We start from the raw sequence: 20,768 nt of genomic DNA, 5'->3' as shown, positions 1-20,768 counted from the left end.
TACATTATTTTGCATGTTTATTTCTAAAGCGTTAGAATAAAGTTAAACACACACACACACACACACACACACACCTTGAGTCCTCAGTATGATGATGTGAGATGCTGAGTGCAGCTTTAAGCCCCGCCCACATTTTACTCTCAGAGAGAGAGAGAGAGAGAGAGAGAGAGAGAGAGGCTGGGCGCGAGATAGCGACAGATACCGAAATACCGAGGGAGAGAAAGAGAGAGGGAGGTGAGAGACACACACAGAGAGAGAGAGAGAGGGAGAGAGAGAGAGGGAGGTGTGCAGCCTCCTCTTTTTCCTCTCTGTTCTCTCCTTTTCGTTCCTGACCGGACGTTACGTAGGCTATCTCTCACGCGCACACACCGCGCGCATCTGCGGGGCTCGGACCTGCGGACGAGAGAAACGGAAACCGGGGACCGAGCGCGAGCGGCACGGAGCCCGACCATGATGAAGATGATGGTAAGAGCGGCTTTGCATTGTTGTTGTTGTTGTTGTTGTTGTTTGTTCTGTACATAGGCGGTATAACCTGTATGTAGCTATAGATGATGGTGGTGATGGCGGTGGTCCCTCGAGCGCGTGAGCGAGATGTCCGGTAACGGGGATGAAATAAAATGGAGCGCACGGGAGAAGGAGGAAAAAAAAAAAAAAAGACTAGCGGCGCATTTGAGTCACGCATTTTTTTTCTTTCCTCCTCCCAGGTTATCCGTGATGCTGCATGGCGGTGGATGTTGGATGTTGGATGGCGGATGTGACCTTGGGGTTTATACACCGGGCTTTTGTGTTTTATCTCCGTGAAATGTTGCGTAGGTAGGCGCAGGCGCGCGCGCGCAAAAGCGGCTAAAAACAACCAAAGGAAAAAAAAAAAAAAAAAAATGACCGCGCGCGTTACCGGAATCGGTACACATCCCCCCTCCCCCCTCATCCCCCCGCCCCCACCCCAACATACCGTCCGTTCGCCCGCCCACCCATCCGCACCATGGCAACGGGCGCGAGAGATACCGAGGAGGGGGGAAACCCGGTTGAACGCCTCGAGAAGGTGAATGTCGTCGGTGTATTTTATAGCGTTTTTAATGTTTGTTGTTAAGAGACGATGATGATGATGATGATGATGAGGAGAAAGAGAAGGAGGAGGAGGATAGTGTGTGTGTGTGTGTGTGTGTGAGTGTGTGTGTGTGTGGGCCAGTGAGGTAACGTTAAACGCGCACTCCTGCCTCCGTATCCTACGTTTTCCTCAATTCCATCTAGCATCTTCTCTCTTTCATCAGTTTCTGACCTATTTTCAGTCACGAGCGCTCGAGCTTCTGATCTCGTCTCACAGATGATCATCTTTTTCCCGACGTGATCGCAGATGATGCGTGTTTAGACGTCTTGAGCGGCGCTCGAGGACTTGCGGGTTCCGTTAGGCGCCAGATGACGCGGATCGGCCCTGATTGAGTCGTAGAAGAAGAGCAAGAACCCCACGCAGGCCTCAGTGAGACGCTGTAGCTACAGTAGTTACCATACTGAGGCCTGAGACACACGAAAGCCGGGTTTACGCTGTACGAGTTTGTTATTATGGACAAAAACAACGCGCACCGTTAAAGAATTCTTTGGTCGCGAGTCTCAGAACGCATCATATGATCCGCTCGATTTAGTGCTGCTGAAACTAAAGACAGAAGTTTTGAGGAATTTCAGAGTGACAGCGCTGCTACGACGCTCATCCAATAGGAGGACGCTATACGATAGCGCAAAACTCGAAATGAAATATTCGTGTTTGATCATTTAAAATACTCAGTTACTCACATTAATTAATAAATATAACATCACCAGCCTGCATTCCTGACCCCTTGTACAGTCAGGTGCACAGCTAGCGCACATGCTAACGGACAAGAACTATCCTTATTCCCTCAAGCTCACTTCGAGGAAAGTGCGTTTCGTGTTGTCGTCTTTAACCCAGTCATGAACGTCTCCAAACTCGCGCTGACTGATGACGTAAACAGAGCATATTGATTTTTCTTAATCGTAGGTCTATCGTTAGAGGATCTTCATCACACAGTGTGTTATAAAATTCAGACGAGATTTTGTTGGAATGTCGATCATGGCGAGTAAAATTTTGCAAACGTATATGTAAACCTATAAACGTAAACTGCGGAGGTGCCAATATTTAAATTTGTGGTTTAGCCGTAGCATTTACAATTTCTGATCTCGCTACAGCGATAAGGGAGACACCTGGACACTATGCTTTTCTGCTTTTCCAGCTACAGAATAAATGCAAATATAAATCACCTAGCAGATTCACCGAAGGGGAAAGGACGTGGGATGTGTAAGACATGGATCTGCTTCTGGTACTGGTGTGTCAATTTTGTGATAAAATCGTTTTCCCTCTCTAACTTTTCCCTCTGCTAAAGTAACACTCGGAAACAACTCTGAATAAAGACTGAAATGTTTTACCTCTAAAAATACACACAATGGCGAGTTTACCGATTTCCACCCCGGAAGGTTGATTTATACGTCGTATCTCATGTCGTAACTTACAGACTTCTACATGCCACACAGTGTTTTGTTTCCACGGTTTCCATGTTTTGTCTTTTTCTCGCCATCTTTGCTCATTTACGCCGCATCAATCCACTTTCAGAAATGGCGCTAACGTCCTGATTCAAGCGCGCAAACCTGCACATGATAAATACAAACATCTTTACGTTGTCTCAGTGTTTTAGTGTGGAAAAAAATACTGTGAAAATACGTCCCAAACCACACACTAGCATACTAAATAATGCAGTTACCATAGTTACCATATGTGTCATCCAGAATAATTTTTTTTTACAGTAACCATCAATATTTCCACGTAGCTGATAGATGTTTAGGTAGCTAGCGTAGAACTTCTGGCCACTCCATTAGGAGCTTTGTGTTTTAAATTTTTTTTTTAACGATTTGAACATCTTTATTAGCAGATATCCTTACGTAGTTTATTGCCTCAATTAACTGAAAATGAAAGTCATGTTTTCACTCAAAGGTTTGTGACGTTAAACCTGGTCTATTTCTGGTTCCACTGCGTAAAATGACGTACATATCATATAATATAATTAATATAATACATACAATAATGTACACAGCAAAAAAAATTCCACTGTTTGTTTTTTTTAAATAAGTAAACCACAATTAAATATCATAAATGTTTGTTTACATTTATTAAACGTTGCCTGAAATATTTTTTTTATTTCATGACTAGGTTTAGTTGAATTCAGATCTTGTTTGTCGTCAGAACTTTGTGACATCGCAGACATCCACGCTAGCTAATTATGCTTGCTAAATCGTAGCGCATTTACGGCAGATCATGTGCTATTTAAACATCTTGTTCAATATGAAAATTAACAGAATTACATAGTAGTTTTAACCTACGAATTTTTCGATGTTTTGGTAGCCCAAGTATCATGGGAAAGATTTGTCACAGATAGCTAACGTCCAAACTAGCTACTGTATGCTGATTTTGACATCCCGTTTAGTACAGATTTATACGATAAAGCCCACGCTGATTAGTGTTTTGCGGAAAAGCTACCAGTGTTTAATTTTGACAGGATATTTCTACTTCCCCTCTGCGACTCACCTCATCCCTGAGTCTAGGAAAATGTTAAGCTAGTTAGCTTTAAACTCTAACTAAACAGCAACAGACGTATCACTGTGAAGTCGCCTGTTAATTACAATAAAATAATTTTAATTTTTGTGTGACTTTTTGTGTTTTGTTTCTAAATAACCACGAGTGTATCGCAACAGCTAGGTGAGAAACCATAGCAACCAGCAGTAAAGTACTGATCAGCTAGTGCTGTATTTCAGTGTTTCTATCCCTGAAGCAAGCTTTTACTTTGTCTGAAAATGTTCTGAAGTGACATCTGAGTTTATGTTCGCAAAGAGTAAACATACAAATGAGTACAACTCATTAAACTAAATAAAAAATAAATAAACTAAAATAAACTAAAATAAATTCCCCCAGTTATTGATCGAAAAAACACTGCACTTTTAAAATGACACCCGCTAATAAACCTGCTAATGTAACGCAACTGTAGCTAGAATATGTTAGCCGCTAACTTGATAGCTAGCTAAACGTCTGACATTTTGCTTTTGTTAGCTAAGTAGCTCTCTACATTATTAACAAACTAATATAGTTGTGTTTAGCAGAAAAATAATTGCAGCTAGTTCACGATGTTTTCTCGGGTAATCTGATAAACTAGCGAGTGATGATAAGTAAATGAATGTCATGTTCTCGGCGGCCGAGTTAGACGATCTTTCTCGACTAAAATCCACCAATAGGAGGATGGCAGATGGACAAACGTAAGCGAAACATGCTAATGAACAATTATTACCTCCTTATTGAAGAATATGCGTGTTCTCCGCGAGCTTATACCCGGATTACGCTGATTAATGTCGTGAGCAGATCGTAAGAAAATAAATTGTTTAATCGCAGGTCTATTGCTAGCGGATCTCCATCGTATGATCTGACACGGAGAACACACGCTGTCACACAGTCTGTTATGGAATGAATGGATGTTTTCTTATGTGGAAATGTTTTGTGGGTGGTTTTGGAGATTTCTCAGTGGGAGGGATTAGGCAACGATGTAAGAGACGGAGGCGGAGCTTAAAAGGAGGCGGGGATTAAAAGAGACAGATTAAAAATGTGTGTAAAGGATTTAAAGGTTGCATAGAGACTTACAGTGCTGTCGTGTGTTTGGGGTGTGTTTGTGTGTGCGTGTGTGTGTGTGTGCGTGTGTGTGTGTTTGTGTGTGTGCGTGTGTTTGTGTGTGTGCGTGTGTGTGTGTTTGTGTGTGTGTGCGTGTGTGTGTTTGGGATTGTGTTTGTGTGTTTGGGATTGTGTTCTACAGCTAAACGAATTCCTCTACACACTGTCTCTCATAGACTCCTGCTGGATAACGGTTACATAATCCTTCTGTCCAATCAGTGCGTGTGTGTGTGTGTGTGTGTGTGTGTGCGTGTGTGTGTGTGTGTGTGTGTGTGTGTGCGTGTGCGTGTGCGTGTGTGTGTGTGTAGAGGCTGTATTCTCAGGCTGCAGCTTCTCTTTGAATTTGCAGCGTGACGATTACAGGATACAAACAGTTAGCGTAACAATAAAATATTCATAATATTTACGCATCAAGAACTTAAAATCGTACGAATAATCTCGTGGATAAACTCGACACTCGAGAAGCCCAAAATTTATTTATTTTTTTTACCTTCAGCTGGAGAAGAAACCTAAGAAAGAACTGAGTTAACAACCACAACAACAACAACAACAACAAAAACTGAACAACAACAACAACAACAAAAAAGTCACATATTTAATTTCTAAGACTGAAATTAAATCTAGATTTTTTTTTATTTGGCTTTTAATGCCTGAAAAGCAATAAGTATTTAATGTTTAATTGAATAATTTAACCAAATTAATAAAAAGAAATAAAATATATAAAAAAATAAATATACAATTTGCTCCATAAATGACAATAAAATAAAACAACACAAAATAAATATTTTATTAAATATTTAATACAAATAATATATAAAAATAAATAATATTATTAAAAAATAATATTATAAATACAGTATGTTTGTTTATATTCTAATCAGCCCAATAAAATAAAATTATATTAATAGATTTATTAAATATATTAAATATATTAATTAATATATTAATTAAAGTATAATTGTATATATTTTTTAAGTAAAGTTTTTTAAAGTTTAAAATATTTATCTTTTTACGGAGAAAATTTGAACGTATCATTTTTTGAATATTTTTAGTGGCAGAAATTTTGGTGTATGATTAAGTATTATTATTATTATTATTGTTATTGTTATTATTATTATTGTTTATGTAGCGTGTGTGTGTGTGTGTGTGTGTGTGTGTCCCTGGCAGAGGCATTATGGGTAATTACCTGTGTTGGCATGTTGCCAGAGACAGCAGCACACCGTGTTCCTGAGTCCTGAGAATTTAAAATTCACAGTCACCATCCTGAAGTTGATTATTTTCCACTAACCGCACGTCCCCGAGTGTTTTATTCCTCTTACACCACAGCAACTTACCAACAATTACAATGTTATATTTATTAAAAAAAACAAAACATCATACTTTTTATTCGTTTATAGTTACATTTAATGTCCATGAAACGGATTCTCGCTTACGTTATAGCAGCTATAAACAGTCGTTCCCTCACAACCTTCTTTTCTTCCTGTCAGAAAAACGCAGCTTCTTGTATTTCGTTAACGAGAAACCGCAAAAAAAAAGCGTAAACTCCTCTGTCCTGAAGATGTCGGAAAACTTAACACTACAGCTTTACTTCTGACACTGGAGACTCCTTCCATAAAAGTTACATAAATGTGTCCTTACAGAAAACCTCACCATGACAACAGTTTTTTTGTCAACGAATGTGCTGTTACTATAGCAACGGTAACGTATCAGAAGGTGCGCATTAATATAAACCTGTGACTTGCAGCTGCACTACTGTCAGAGCTGCTGTTTTAGAAAATTAATCAACACTTGACGACCAATCACAGTCCAGAATTCAGCAGCGCCGTGTGTGTGTGTGTGTGTGTGTGTGTGTGAGAATTCTCTTTTCTTCTGTTTTATTGTTGTTTATTTTATTTTTCTGTGTATTTGTACCTGTACTCTGTTTTTTTCTTTCCTTTTTTTTTCCCTAAAAAAAGATAGAATAATGATGACCAAAACAACATGTACGGACTCAAGCTACAAGTCAAAACAATTTTATTTATTTAAAAATTCAGTAAAGCATTTGAATATTAAATAGCGTAACATTTCATTCATGAGTGAACGCTAATAAATTAGCGCTAATAAACCAAGGAATGTGGAAAAAAAAAATCTGAAAGTAAAACCATAATTTTATCATAAAAGATGAATGTGTTGAATTTGTTTTGATGTTTAATTTAATACTTTTAAGTTATTTATAAAGATTTTAAAAACAAAAAATTGACTCCAAAACACTGAGCTGACAATAAATAATTAAAAAAAACCCACTCAGAATATTAAATTAAAAATATTGTTTGTTTCTCCGTTTCTTAAGTGACCCTTTTCCATGTAACACCATTTTGTTTTTGTTTTTGTTTTCATATTTAATTTAAACAGTAATTATATAATTAATAATAGGCTGTGCTAGAATGTAACGTTTAGCTACTGCAGTCTTGCGTTTATATTTTTTAAATTTAATACTTTATGTTAAATATATCAGAGATAACTAGCTCTGTTTGGTTATTTATTTATTTTTAGCCAAACTCCATTAACACCTTTTTATTTTATGGAGCTGTTAGCCGTGTAGCTAACGTCACTCCACAGCCAGCTAGCTTAATTTATTAGCAAGCTAACACAACACAACCTGCTTTTCCAAATTTGTCAGAAAATGGCAAATCAAATAGATAAACATCTTGTAGAGTACACGCTGCTTTAGTGAAATTATTGTGTGTGTGTGTGTGTGTGTGTGTGTGTGTGTGGTTTTGATTGAATACTCAACCGTGATTGGCCGAGTGCCCATTTGTTTTCCACTGCCAAGTTTAGCGCGGCTCAAAGTGCTAGCCTGTCAGTTTGTTAGATGATACTGTTAATCTGTGTGTGTGTGTGTGTGTGTGTGTGTAAATACACACTTCATGTTTTTATAATTAGCCTAGCTGCTGTGTGATGTGGCTAATGTGTGCAGATGGGATAGCAGCAGATTTAACGTCTCTGTATTACAGTCAGTAACTGAAACCTTACATCTACTGTCTCTCTCTCTCTCTCTCTCTCTCTCTCTCTGTCTCTCTCTCTCTCTCTCTCTCCCTCTGTCTGTCTCTCCGTCTCTCTGTCTGTCTCTCTCTCTGTCTCTCTCTCTCTCTCTCTCTCTCTCTGTCTCTCTCTCTCTCTCTCCCTCTGTCTGTCTCTCTCTCTGTCTCTCTCTCTCTCTCTCTCTCTCTCTCTCTGTCTCTCTCTCTCTCTCTCCCTCTGTCTGTCTCTCTCTCTGTCTCTCTCTCTCTCTCTCTCTCTCTCACTTCCGGTGTGATTGTTGGGGGTGAGCGTGTGGACTGAGTGGTGTGAGTGCGCTTGGATTCTGTGAGTGAATCTTTTTTCTCTTTTCCTGGCTTTTCTCTTTGTTAGTTGTTTTTGTGTGTTTCTGGTTTACGGTGCAGTTGTTTTGGGCCGCGTGCTACCTGTTTTCTCGGGAGCATGCCGGCCCCGCGCTCGCAGTGTTTGAGTTCACTGACCCGGCGTCATGGAGTGAAAGTGGCGTCCGGGGTTAGTGTAGAGAAATGCTGCCTGGCAGTGGGTGATGTTGTTGGGCATGAAAACATATTGTCTGCCTCCAGGATGAATAACGCTACGGTTATATTTCTCAGCACTACTGAAAAGGCTAACGAACTAGTTGAGACAGGGATTGTTATTGATGATCTTTTTACCTTTGTGCTTCCACTTTCTGCACCATCAAAGAAAGTCACATTGTCCAATGTACCACCGTTTTTAAGTGATGAAGTGTTAGCTAAAGCTTTGTCTCGTTACGGTAAACTGGTTTCTCCTATTAAAAAGATCCCCATCAGTAGCGAATCGCCTTTTCTGAAGCATGTTGTCTCGTTTAGGCGCTTTGTTTACATGATTATGAATGACGATGCTGAGTTAGATGTGTCCTTGCACTTTCGGGTTGATGAGTATGATTACATTATTTACGTAACAACTGATAAAATGAAATGTTTTAATTGTGGGCAATCTGGTCATCTAATCCGTGCTTGTCCCGCAAAAAACTCAAACGACCCGTCAGCTGATGGTGACGTTGCCGCTGTCGGAAGTGACGTGGTAGTTAACGCTGAACCCGATGAAGCAGGACCGTCAGACGAGGCCCCGGGTGTATCAGGGATAGGAGTAGTGAAGGATAAGAATGATGAAGCTTTACCTGTGATCACACCAACTGATGCTAAAGAATTAGCAGCTGAAAACACAGTTTTTGGTGTAGAAGTGTCTAATGCTCAGGCGGAGATAGCCGTTACTGAGACAGATATCCTTTTAAACGATGCTTTCCACAATGACTTGCAATCTACTGTGAGTAATGTACATGATGACAGTCGAATGGAAACAGAGCAGGCAGATTTTAAAGTCCCATTAAAAAGAAAGAAGTCTGGTAAAGCTCCGACTGTTAGACATGCAAAGAAAGCAGATATAACCGAGCCAAGTGATCAGGATGAAACGGAAAGTGACAGTGAGTTTTCTGATTCGAGTGTTAGTCTTTCTCAGAGTGATTTTTCTGGACGTCATTATGAGGTAGATGACATTAAACTGTTCCTCAGAGCTACGAAGAATAAGAGAGGAGTGCGTATTAACGAATACTTTCCTGACATAAAGCAGTTTGTTGAGAAAACAAGGTGCTTCATGATGGAGGGCTCCTTTACAAATAAAGAGGTTTATCGATTGAAAAAGACATTGAGCAAACTTAACTCTGAGCTCAGTAATGAGGACAGTGAGAAAGCCTAATGCCACGTATTGTAATAGAATGTTCCTGTGGGCAGGGATTTTTCTCTTTTCCTTAAGTATGTGTCATGTTAATGTTGCTGCCCTGAATCTGAATGGTGCTAGAGATATGCACAAAAGAGCTTCATTATTTGAAGTAATTCATCAGAAAAAAATTGATGTCACTCTGTTACAGGAAACACACACTGATGTTAATAATGCTGCTGATTGGGCAGTAGAATGGAATGGGGTTGCTGTTCTAAGTCACAATACTTCACTGAGTGGTGGAGTCGCTATTCTTTTTGCTAAGAGTTTCAGCCCACGCTCTTATCAGATTGAAGAGGTTATTAAAGGGAGACTTTTGAAAGTAAGAGCCTCTTTTGAAAATGTTGTATTTGTTTTTATTTGTGTATATACACCAACTTCAGCTGTTGAAAGAATGCTATTTCTAAATACTTTGTGCTCTGTTTTACAAAATGTTGGTGTTGATGAATATTTATTTTTGGGTGGTGATTTTAATTGCACAGAGTCCAACTTGGATAGAAATCACATTGAACCCCATTTACCTTCACGTCAACGTCTTGTTCAGCTAACAAAAACACATGAATTAATTGATATTTGGAGACAGCTTAATGGAGAACAAAGACAATACACTTGGACCCATGTTCGTGATAACACGATTTCATTGGCAAGACTGGATAGGTTTTATGTTTTTAAACATCATGGTAGTATTGTTCAGAGTTGTGTTATTATCCCATCATGTCTTTCAGATCATAGTATGGTGCAGTGTTGTATCTTTTTAAACTCTATTAAGCCAAAGAGTGCTTATTGGCATCTAAATACCACCTTATTGGATGATAAGTGTTTTAAAGAAAGTTTTAAAAATTTCTGGGATGTTTTTAAAACTACAAAGAATTCTTTTAGAACACTGCAGCAATGGTGGGATTTTGGGAAAGTTCAGATAAAACAGTTTTGTCAACAATACTCCCAGAATATCACTAGAGAGATAACCCTGACTTTGAACACCTTAGAGACTGATATTTTAAAATTGCAAGAATTGGCTCACTTGCCTGGGAATCAAAGTGATGTGGAGTCTCTCATAAAAAAAAAGAAAACTCAGTTGTCTGATCTACTAGGGGTTAAAACACAGGGTGCTCTGGTCAGGTCACGTTTTTTAAGTGTAAATGAGATGGATGTACCCTCAAGGTTTTTTTTCAGTTTGGAAAGAAAAAATGGACAGAACAGGGTTATTCATGCTTTACGTTCTGAATCTGGGGTATTGCTGACTGACCCCAAAGACATTCGTAAGAGAGCAGTCACTTTTTATGAGTCTTTATATAAAAATGAACTGAGTCCAGATTATAGGCATGATAGTGATTTCTTTGACAATCTTCCTCAAGTGTCAGAGGAAGTTAACGCAAAGATTTCAGGTGCCTTGACCATGGGGGAACTCTGCAAGGCCCTCCAAGGTATGGAGCTGGGAAAAGCACCAGGGATGGATGGCCTGCCAGTCGACGTCTATAAGTCATTTTGGTCAGAGCTTGGAGAAGACTTGCTGGAGGTACTGAATGACAGTTTAGCCGGAGGGCTATTGCCGTTGAGCTGCCGCAGAGCAGTCTTGACTCTCCTACCCAAGAAGGGTGACCTGACGGACATCAAGTGCTGGCGGCCGGTCTCCCTCCTGTGCAGTGACTACAAGCTGCTCTCTAAGGTTTTAGCTAATCGGTTGGCAGAGGTTATGGACAAGGTCATACATCCTGACCAGACATACTGTGTCCCTGGTAGGTCAATCTTTGATAATGTTTCCCTGATTAGAGATCTTCTCGATGTCTCTAAGGTGCTAAATCTAGATTGTGGTTTAATATCATTGGATCAAGAGAAAGCCTTTGATCGTGTTGAACATGCTTATTTATGGAGAGTTTTGAAAGCCTTTGGTTTTTGTAAAAAATTTATAGATCAGGTGAAAGTTCTCTATAGTGATGTTCAGAGCATTCTCAAGGTCAATGGTGGTTTGTGTGCTCCTTTTGGAGCCTGTAGAGGTATCAGACAGGGGTGTTCACTTTCTGGTATGCTTTATTCTTTGGCCATAGAGCCTTTGTTACAACAAATAAGAATGAAACTTCATGGTATATCTTTGCCAAACTGTGATGGCAATTTCTTATTATCAGCGTATGCTGATGATATAGTAGTTATGATCAGTAAGCAAAATGATGTACAGGTTTTATCTGAATTGCTTGGAAAATTTAAAGTTTTATCTTCTGCTAATATAAATTGGAATAAAAGTGAAGCACTACTGATAGGAAGCTGGAAAAGTGGAAAACCGAAACTTCCTGCTGGTTTACATTGGGGAAAAGAAGGTTTTAAATATTTGGGGGTCTTTTTAGGCAATGACACAACAGTGCAGAAAAACTGGGAAGGTTTAATAGAAAAAGTCAAAGGACGCCTAGAAAAATGGAAGTCTTTGTCCCCAAAATTGTCATACAGAGGACGCATTTTAGTTATTAATAATTTGGTGGCATCTTCCTTATGGCATAAGTTTGCCTGTGTAGATCCTCCTTTGCAGCTGCTATCAAAAATCCAGGCTACCCTGGTGGACTTTTTTTGGGATAAATTACATTGGGTCTCACAAAATGTTCTGTTCTTGCCCAAGGAGGAAGGTGGTCAAGGACTAATTCATCTCCAGAGCAGAATTGCAACCTTTCGTCTGCAGTTTGTGCAAAGACTGTTGGATGGACCATCACGTTTTAGCTGGCGTGCTGTTTCATGCCTGATTTTACGTAGTTTTGCAGGTTTGGGGCTGGACAAAGCACTTTTTTTGATGGATCCCCTAAAACTGGACACCTCCACGTTGCCAATTTTTTACAAGAACATTTTCAAAGTTTGGAGTCTCTTTGCTGTTCAACGACCAGAAAACTCACATTCTCTTCATTGGTTACTGGAGGAGCCTTTAATCTGTGGCTCCCGGTTGGACCTAACAGACAGTTCCTTTTTCCCTGGACTTAGTAGGTTGCTGATTGAACACAACATTATTACTCTGAGTCAGCTACTGAACACTGTAGGGCCGGATTTCAAGAACAAAGCAGCATTAGCTCAACATTTGGGAATCAGGTCTATTCGTCTGGTTACCCAGTTGCTCATGAAATGGAAAGCGGCGTTTAAGACAACTGAAATGGACTTGCTAGCAGAGTATTGTGCTGGTTCCCGAGTTCCTGATCCTAAAGACTCTTTTCCTTGTCTACTACTGTCTGTAAATGTTGAAGGGATTACATCTCCTTTCATTGAAAATGTTACATCTCTGTGTAAAGACTTCTTTTTAAGTACTGGTAAATCTTTGTACAGGTCTTGTGTTTTGGTTTTTAGCAAAAAGGTTTTAAATGGGAAAGTTGATACTCCCTGGCGTGATGTTTTTAAACTGGATCAAAACACAAAACCTGAGTGGAGATCCTTGTATAAACCACCGTTGACCAAGAGAACAGGTGATTTGCAATGGAGAATTATTCATGGTGCTGTCGCGGTCAATGCTTTTATCTCAGTTCTAAACCCTGAGGTTACTTCTACATGTCCTTTCTGTTCTGACAGAGAAACCATCTTTCATGCTTTTATGAATTGTTGTAGATTGCAACCTCTATTTCTAGTTGTAGGTAATGTTTTCAGGAGTTGTAATGAGACCTTTTCTCTAGAGACTTTTATTTTGGGGTACAAATATGTGAGGAAGAAAAGATTTGTCTGTCAGCTACTGAATTTTGTCTTAGGCCAAGCAAAACTGGCCATTTATACAAGTAGGAAAAAGAAAATAGAACAAAACTTAAATCAGAACATAGTAGCCTTGTTTTTTAACTTGGTGAAGTCAAGAGTTTTGATTGATTTTCTTTATTATAAATCTATTGATGATTTTGTCACTTTTGAATGTATTTGGTGTTGTAATGAGGCTCTGTGCTCTGTTTTTGAGGGTGAACTGATTTTTATGCATACTTTGTGATTTTTTTTTTTTTTTTTTTTTTTTTTTTTTTTTTTTTTTTTTTTTTCCTTTTTTCCTTTTTTTTTTTTCCTCCCCCCCCACCTAAACTTACTGTGTTGTAGGAGTGTATTGTGAATAGGAGAGGTTTTTTTTGTAATAAAAGTCTTGTTAAAATTCAATTCTCTCTCTCTCTCTCTGTCTCTCTCTCTCTCTCTCCCTCTGTCTGTCTCTCTCTCTGTCTCTCTCTCTCTCTCTCTCTCTCTCTCTCTGTCTCTCTCTCTCTCTCTCTCTCTCCCTCTGTCTCTCCGTCTCTCTCTCTGTCTCTCTCTCTCTCTCTCTCTGTCTCTCTCTGTCTCTCTCTCTCTCTCTCTCTCTCTCTCTCTCTCTGTCTCTCTCTCTCTCTCTCCCTCTGTCTCTCTCTCTGTCTCTCTCTGTCTCTCTGTCTCTCTTTCTCTGTCTCTCTTTCTCTATCTATCTCTCTGTCTCTCTCTCTCTCTCTCTCTCTGTCTCTCTCTCTCTCTCTCTCTCTATCTGTCTCTCTCTCTCTGTCTCTCTGTCTTTCTCTGTCTCTCTCTCTCTCTCTCTCTCTCTCTCTCTGTCTCTCTCTCTCTCTTTCTCTCTGTCTCTCTCTCTCTCTCTCTCTATCTGTCTCTCTCTCTCTCTCTCTCTCTCTCCGTCTGTCTCTGTCTCTATCTGTCTCTCTCTCTCTCTATCTGTCTCTTTTTCTCTCTGTCTGTCTGTCTCTCTCTCACTCACCCTCTCTCTCCATCTCTCTCTCTCAAATAATCTGTCTCTCTGTATCTTTCTGTCTCACACATGATCTGTCGCTCTCTCTCTCTGTTTCTATCCGTCTTTGTCTGTCTGTCTCTCACATCCTTCTCTCACCCTGTCTCTTTCTCATAATCTTTCTCTCTTTCTTTTTCTTTGTCTCTCTCTATCACATCATCTCTCTCTCTCTCTCTCTCTCTCTCTCGCTCAGTGAGATGAAATTACCTGTTCAGACAGACTCACAGCTGTGTGTGACAGAGTTACATAATCACATCGGTTCCACTAAAAAGACGATTTTATCATCACAGCGAGAGAGAAAGAGAGAGAGAGAGAGAGATGGATCCTAAACCAATCCCTAGATCTTCTAGATGTTTCTTCTAGATGACAGGGCTCTAGAACATGTACTGTAGATGCATATTGATTTTGTGTAGAACCTTCAGATTATTCCACAGAGAGAATAATAATTATTCCCTGTCGGGTTCTGTAAACATTACCCAGTCCGTCTACATGTCTTTTGGGTTCTAGAGTGCATACATAGAACGTTTATATTAGCTGGGCTCAAGAATCTTCAAATATTTCAGAGATTCTTAGAACCTTAATACACACAGAGAATGGCATCTGGGTTCTAGACCCTACAGATATGTTCCAGGTTCTAGTAGCTTTACACAATCCAAAGGACAGCATCTGGGATCTAGAGCCTTCAGTTCTGTTCAAGGTTCTAGTAGCTTTAACAGTCCAACAGACGACATCTAGGTTCTAGAGCCTTCAGCTATGTTAAAGGTTCTAGTAGCTTCAGACAGTCTAAAGGACAGCATCTGGGTTCTAGAGCCTTCAGCTATTCCAAAAATATCATCTGAGGCTGAAAATTACAGCTCTACTCGCGCCCACCCCCCCGTACTGATTTTTATGAAGCCTAGCGTGTAAATTGCCTGCACACATTGTTATGCACACACACACACATCCACACACACACACACATCCACACACACACACACACACACACACACACATCCACACACACAGTTATAGGATCTATAATAGCAATAAGGGGAGCAGTGATGAGTGAGCTGATCTCCAACACTGTGTGTTATCACAAGCACATTTGCACCCTTGAGTGTGTGAGTGTGTGTGTGAGTGTGTGTGAGTGTGTGTGTGTGTGTGTGTGTGTGTGTTATTTCTAATCTCTTTTTAATATCAGTGATTTGCATTTGCAAATTTCAAATTTGTGGACCTTCTGTACTGCAGACTAACACACCTAACTTATTACCTGTGTGTGTGTGTGTGTGTGTGTGTGTGTGTGTCTGTCTGTGTGTCTGTGCGTGTGTGTGTGTGTGAGAGAGACGGAGAGAGAGAGAGAGAGAGAGAGAGAGAGCTCCAGGTTCCTGGGATTAGACATGTAGTGAGCTCTAAAATAGTTCTGTATTGGATATAAGATCTGATATTCACACAGTTGCGTTTCTTTTTCAGTTGTTTGTTTGTTTTTAATCACAGTTTTCGATGCTATCAGAGTTAGCGTTCATGAACTGAATTATGGGATTGCCTGCTCTGGCGGTGGCTGAAGACCTCAGGATACAGGAAACACGGAAATACTCAGAGTACCAAAACATTTTAAACGAATGAGCATAAAAATACTACAGAACGTGACAGGAGAGAAACACTGCGAAATAACTAGACCATCAACATGAAAAACACGAACATGTGAAGTCTCGGAACGCAAACTGTAAATAGCGTGATTAATTCGAAATGAGACACGGGTGATTGGACGATCGCTACCCCAAAGTTCTGAATAATTACAGACCCTACGTCTAAATAAAACCATAATAAAAAATAAAGTGTTCACTATGACGTTTACCTGATTATCAGCACAGGGCTCATCCTACTGTCACTCATAATAATAATAATAATAATAATAATAATAGTAATAATAATAATAATAAAGATGATTGCGGTGTGTGTGTGTGTGTGTGTGTTGTGGTGGTTGTTCAGTTTAACACACAGATCTGTAGTGATGGATTGCTTCTTAATCTTTCTGACAGGGAGAACATTCAGTGTCTTGCGTTTTCACTTTAGCCGAAAACTTTAGCAAAAAAACCCTCCAATCCGCCACGAAGTGTTTGGTGACTAAAGCTTGTTTTTTTTAGTAAGCTACAATGCTAATACAGCTAACAATTACGAGCTAATGAGTGTGTACTGTCATAGTAGTGCTGACAGAGTGAACAGTTTGTTCTGAAATAAAGAATATAAACAATGTTTCCAATTTCAGTGTTTTTTAAAGGACTTCATACTCACTATATATGCTCACTACATAGGGTTAAATATTCACTATATATGCTCACTACATAGCACTAAATATTCACTATATATGCTCACTACATAGGGTTAAATATTCACTATATATGCTCACTACATAGCGCTAAATATTCACTATATATGCTCACTACATAGCGCTAAATATTCACTATATATGCTCACTACATAGGGTTAAATATTCACTATATATGCTCACTACATAGGGTTAAATATTCACTATATATGCTCACTACATAGGGTTAAATATTCACTATATATGCTCACTACATAGGGTTAAATATTCACTATATATGCTCACTACATAGCTTTAAATATTCACTATATATGCTCACTACATAGCTTTAAATATTCACTATATATGCTCACTACATAGGATTAAATATTCACTATATATGCTCACTACATAGCTTTAAATATTCACTATATATGCTCACTACATTGCGCTAAATATTCACTATATATGCTCACTACATAGCGCTAAATATTCACTATATATGCTCACTACATAGGGTTAAATATTCACTATATATGCTCACTACATAGCGCTAAATATTCACTATATATGCTCACTACATAGCTTTAAATATTCACTATATATGCTCACTACATAGCTTTAAATATTCACTATATATGCTCACTACATAGCTTTAAATATTCACTATATATGCTCACTACATAGGATTAAATATTCACTATATATGCTCACTACATAGCTTTAAATATTCACTATATATGCTCACTACATAGCGCTAAATATTCACTATATATGCTCACTACATAGCGCTAAATATTCACTATATATGCTCACTACATAGCGCTAAATATTCACTATATATGCTCACTACATAGCGCTAAATATTCACTATATATGCTCACTACATAGCGCTAAATATTCACTATATATGCTCACTACATAGCTTTAAATATTCACTATATACGCTCACTACATAGGGCTAAATATTCACTATATATGCTCACTACATAGCTTTAAATATTCACTATATATGCTCACTACATAGCTTTAAATATTCACTATATATGCTCACTACATAGCTTTAAATATTCACTATATATGCTCACTACATAGCTTTAAATATTCACTATATATGCTCACTACATAGCGCTAAATATTCACTATATATGCTCACTACATAGCGCTAAATATTCACTATATATGCTCACTACATAGCGCTAAATATTCACTATATATGCTCACTACATAGCACTAAATATTCACTATATATGCTCACTACATAGCGCTAAATATTCACTATATACGCTCACTACATAGCGCTAAATATTCACTATATACGCTCACTACATAGGGCTAAATATTCACTATATATGCTCACTACATAGCTTTAAATATTCACTATATATGCTCACTACATAGCTTTAAATATTCACTATATATGCTCACTACATAGCGCTAAATATTCACTATATATGCTCACTACATAGCGCTAAATATTCACTATATATGCTCACTACATAGCGCTAAATATTCACTATATATGCTCACTACATAGGGCTAAATATTCACTATATATGCTCACTACATAGCTTTAAATATTCACTATATACGCTCACTGCATAGCGCTAAATATTCACTATATATGCTCACTACATAGGGCTAAATATTCACTATATATGCTCACTACATAGCTTTAAATATTCACTATATACGCTCACTACATAGGGCTAAATATTCACTATATATGCTCACTACATAGCTTTAAATATTCACTATATATGCTCACTACATAGCGCTAAATATTCACTATATATGCTCACTACATAGCGCTAAATATTCACTATATATGCTCACTACATAGCGCTAAATATTCACTATATATGCTCACTACATAGCTTTAAATATTCACTATATATGCTCACTACATAGCTTTAAATATTCACTATATATGCTCACTACTGTTAGTGGGCTGTATATCCAATAAAAAAAATATTTTAACCTTAATAATTACTTTAAATTACTTTAACAACTTTAAATTAATAAATATCTAAAAATACACCATCAGCGACATCATAAATAACACGGATATATTCAGATGTCACGTGAGAAATGTGTTTCAACTGAATTAGGTTGAATTTTTTGCTTTTAAATACATAAATATTATAAAAAATGTAATAATATTCCAACAGCAAAATGTGTCGTGTTCAGTATTTTAGATCTTATTTTAGATTTTAAATTTCTATACATACGTGCATGTGTGTGTCACGTTCAGGTTTTATTTATTTATCTGCGTTAAATGTAGCTTTCATACGTCACATCGTTAATCACGTGCTTCGTATCCAGTAATGTCGGTGTGCTAAGTGCTAATTCAGTAAAGCTAAGCTATCAGGAGCAAACAGAAACGATATGAGATCATAGTTTATGTAAATATATCACTGCTGTACCGGCTGTGTGTATTACTCACACACACACACACACACACACACACACAGTATGTTTTCTTTGTAAGATTGCCCAGATAACCCCTGCGGAGTCTGTGCCAGTGCCAGAGGGGACACTGCGTGTGTGTGTGTGAGTGTGTGTGTGTGTGTGAGTGTGTGTGTGTGTGTGTGTGTGTGTGTGTGTGTGTGTAGATTGTAGCTGATGAAGGTATTTATGAACGTCTAGATGTAATGGTATCACGTTAAATCTCTCTGTCTCTGCAGTTGGTGAGTGGAGGTTCTATCGTTAACGCCGAGGCGGTATGGGATCATGTGACCATGGCGGACCGCGAGTTGGCCTTTAAGGCCGGTGATGTCATCAAAGTGCTGGACTCGTCCAATAGGGACTGGTGGTGGGGGCAGATCGACGACGAGGAGGGCTGGTTTCCTGCCAGCTTTGTTCGGGTAAGCACACACACACACACACACACACACACACACACACACGCACACACACACTCTCTCTAAATGACTATTTGATTGGTTGATGTAACTGAGATGTGTTGAGGAATGTATACTCTTCTCTTGGTATCAGGAATTCGGAGAATGTTGTAACGAGTTATCACTCAATAATACGCCAAAAAAAAACAGCCTTTTTTTTTTCCTCAATAAAAATGAAACATTTTCCCATAAAACTAAAAAAATAACACAAATCAGAGTCTAGATGTGTTTTTAATATAGAAAATTAGCAATTATAATAATACAGCAAAGTCATTTGGAGCTTTTTCATTTTGCGTTTTTTTTTTTTTTTTTTTTTTGCACATCATAATTATGCATCATTATGTAGCGCACACACACACACACACACATACACACACACACACACACACACCTGGTTCAAAGCTTCAAAATCCACACGTTCAATATTTTTAAAATTGATTTCAGTAACAGGAAAGGTGAATGTAAGTTTAACTGAAATAAAATGAGTAAAGAAATAAAACGAAACTTTCACGCTTCACAATGTATAAATTTAAATGTACTAGAATGTGAAAATGTTAAAAAGTTAGTTAGCATGTCCGGTGTCTGAATTACGCTCATGTGTATATTTGTGCGCTAATTTACATTGCTTTAAAAATAAATGAACTGAACTAAAACGAGTAAAAGGTGTAAGATCTTTTGTTTTCTAATCTAGAAACATTCCACAGAAAACAATAGGGCCTTTCGCACCGCAGGAACCTTTTCATAGTACCAGAACTAACTGTGGAACTACCCACTTTTTGTCGTTTTCGCACCTCCGGAACTGGGTGTGATTTTAGTACCGACTGCCTTTTTCGAGAACCAGATGAGCTCCTACTCCAGAGCAGGGTCTAACCAGCACAACTGGTACTATCCGTGACGTAAGCAGACGTTGATTGGCCAAACACGTACGAAAACGCCCTCACCCACCATGATTTAAAACGCCGTGTAAACATACTGTAGTGTCGACTTATTCCACAAGTATGGAGAACAGCGATAGATGGACGCGAGACACGACAGAAACACAGCTCCGATCACAGCGTCCTCCATCCTCCGGTTGTTTACGTTGTTCATGTTTGTTTCCGTTGTTGAACGCCGCGCACAAATGACGTCGCTGTCGACCGGCTTACGTCACTTCCTAGTGCCCGCTGTCGGTGCGAATGCAGCCCTTTAAACGGTACTGGGAAATAGTTCACGCAAAATCGCCCTGTACTTTAGTACCGTAAATTTAGTTCTGGAACTAAAGCGGTGCGAAAGGCCCTACACCATCATGTTGAAGCTAACACTGCTCTAACGCTAACTCCATGCTAGCTAATACACCTACGACATGCTGCTAGCCCCAGCACACACACACACACACACACACACACACACACA

The 20,768-nt window shown here is 38.8% G+C and overlaps 1 protein-coding gene across 2 annotated transcripts in view; it reads left to right on the top strand.

The window, feature by feature from the left end:
- Positions 1–200: 200 nt before the first annotated feature.
- arhgef9a (Cdc42 guanine nucleotide exchange factor (GEF) 9a) overlaps positions 201–20,768 on the top strand; it is a 37,457-nt gene continuing 16,889 nt past the window's right edge. Inside the window, exons 1-2 of one of the 2 annotated variants that reach the window (XM_034300898.2) lie at positions 201–465; positions 19,161–19,340. In XM_034300898.2, the coding sequence (XP_034156789.1) occupies positions 451–465; positions 19,161–19,340 (195 nt within the window). In that variant the 5' untranslated portion in view covers positions 201–450. The remainder of the gene's footprint in view (positions 466–19,160; positions 19,341–20,768) is intronic. The other variant, XM_053230250.1, reaches the window with a different exon arrangement.

This window comes from Pangasianodon hypophthalmus, chromosome 27 (assembly GCF_027358585.1).
Source record: "Pangasianodon hypophthalmus isolate fPanHyp1 chromosome 27, fPanHyp1.pri, whole genome shotgun sequence".
Taxonomy (NCBI): domain Eukaryota; kingdom Metazoa; phylum Chordata; class Actinopteri; order Siluriformes; family Pangasiidae; genus Pangasianodon; species Pangasianodon hypophthalmus.
The sequence above is the reverse complement of the archived record's forward strand: the minus strand, read 5'-3'. Positions and strand labels throughout refer to the sequence as shown.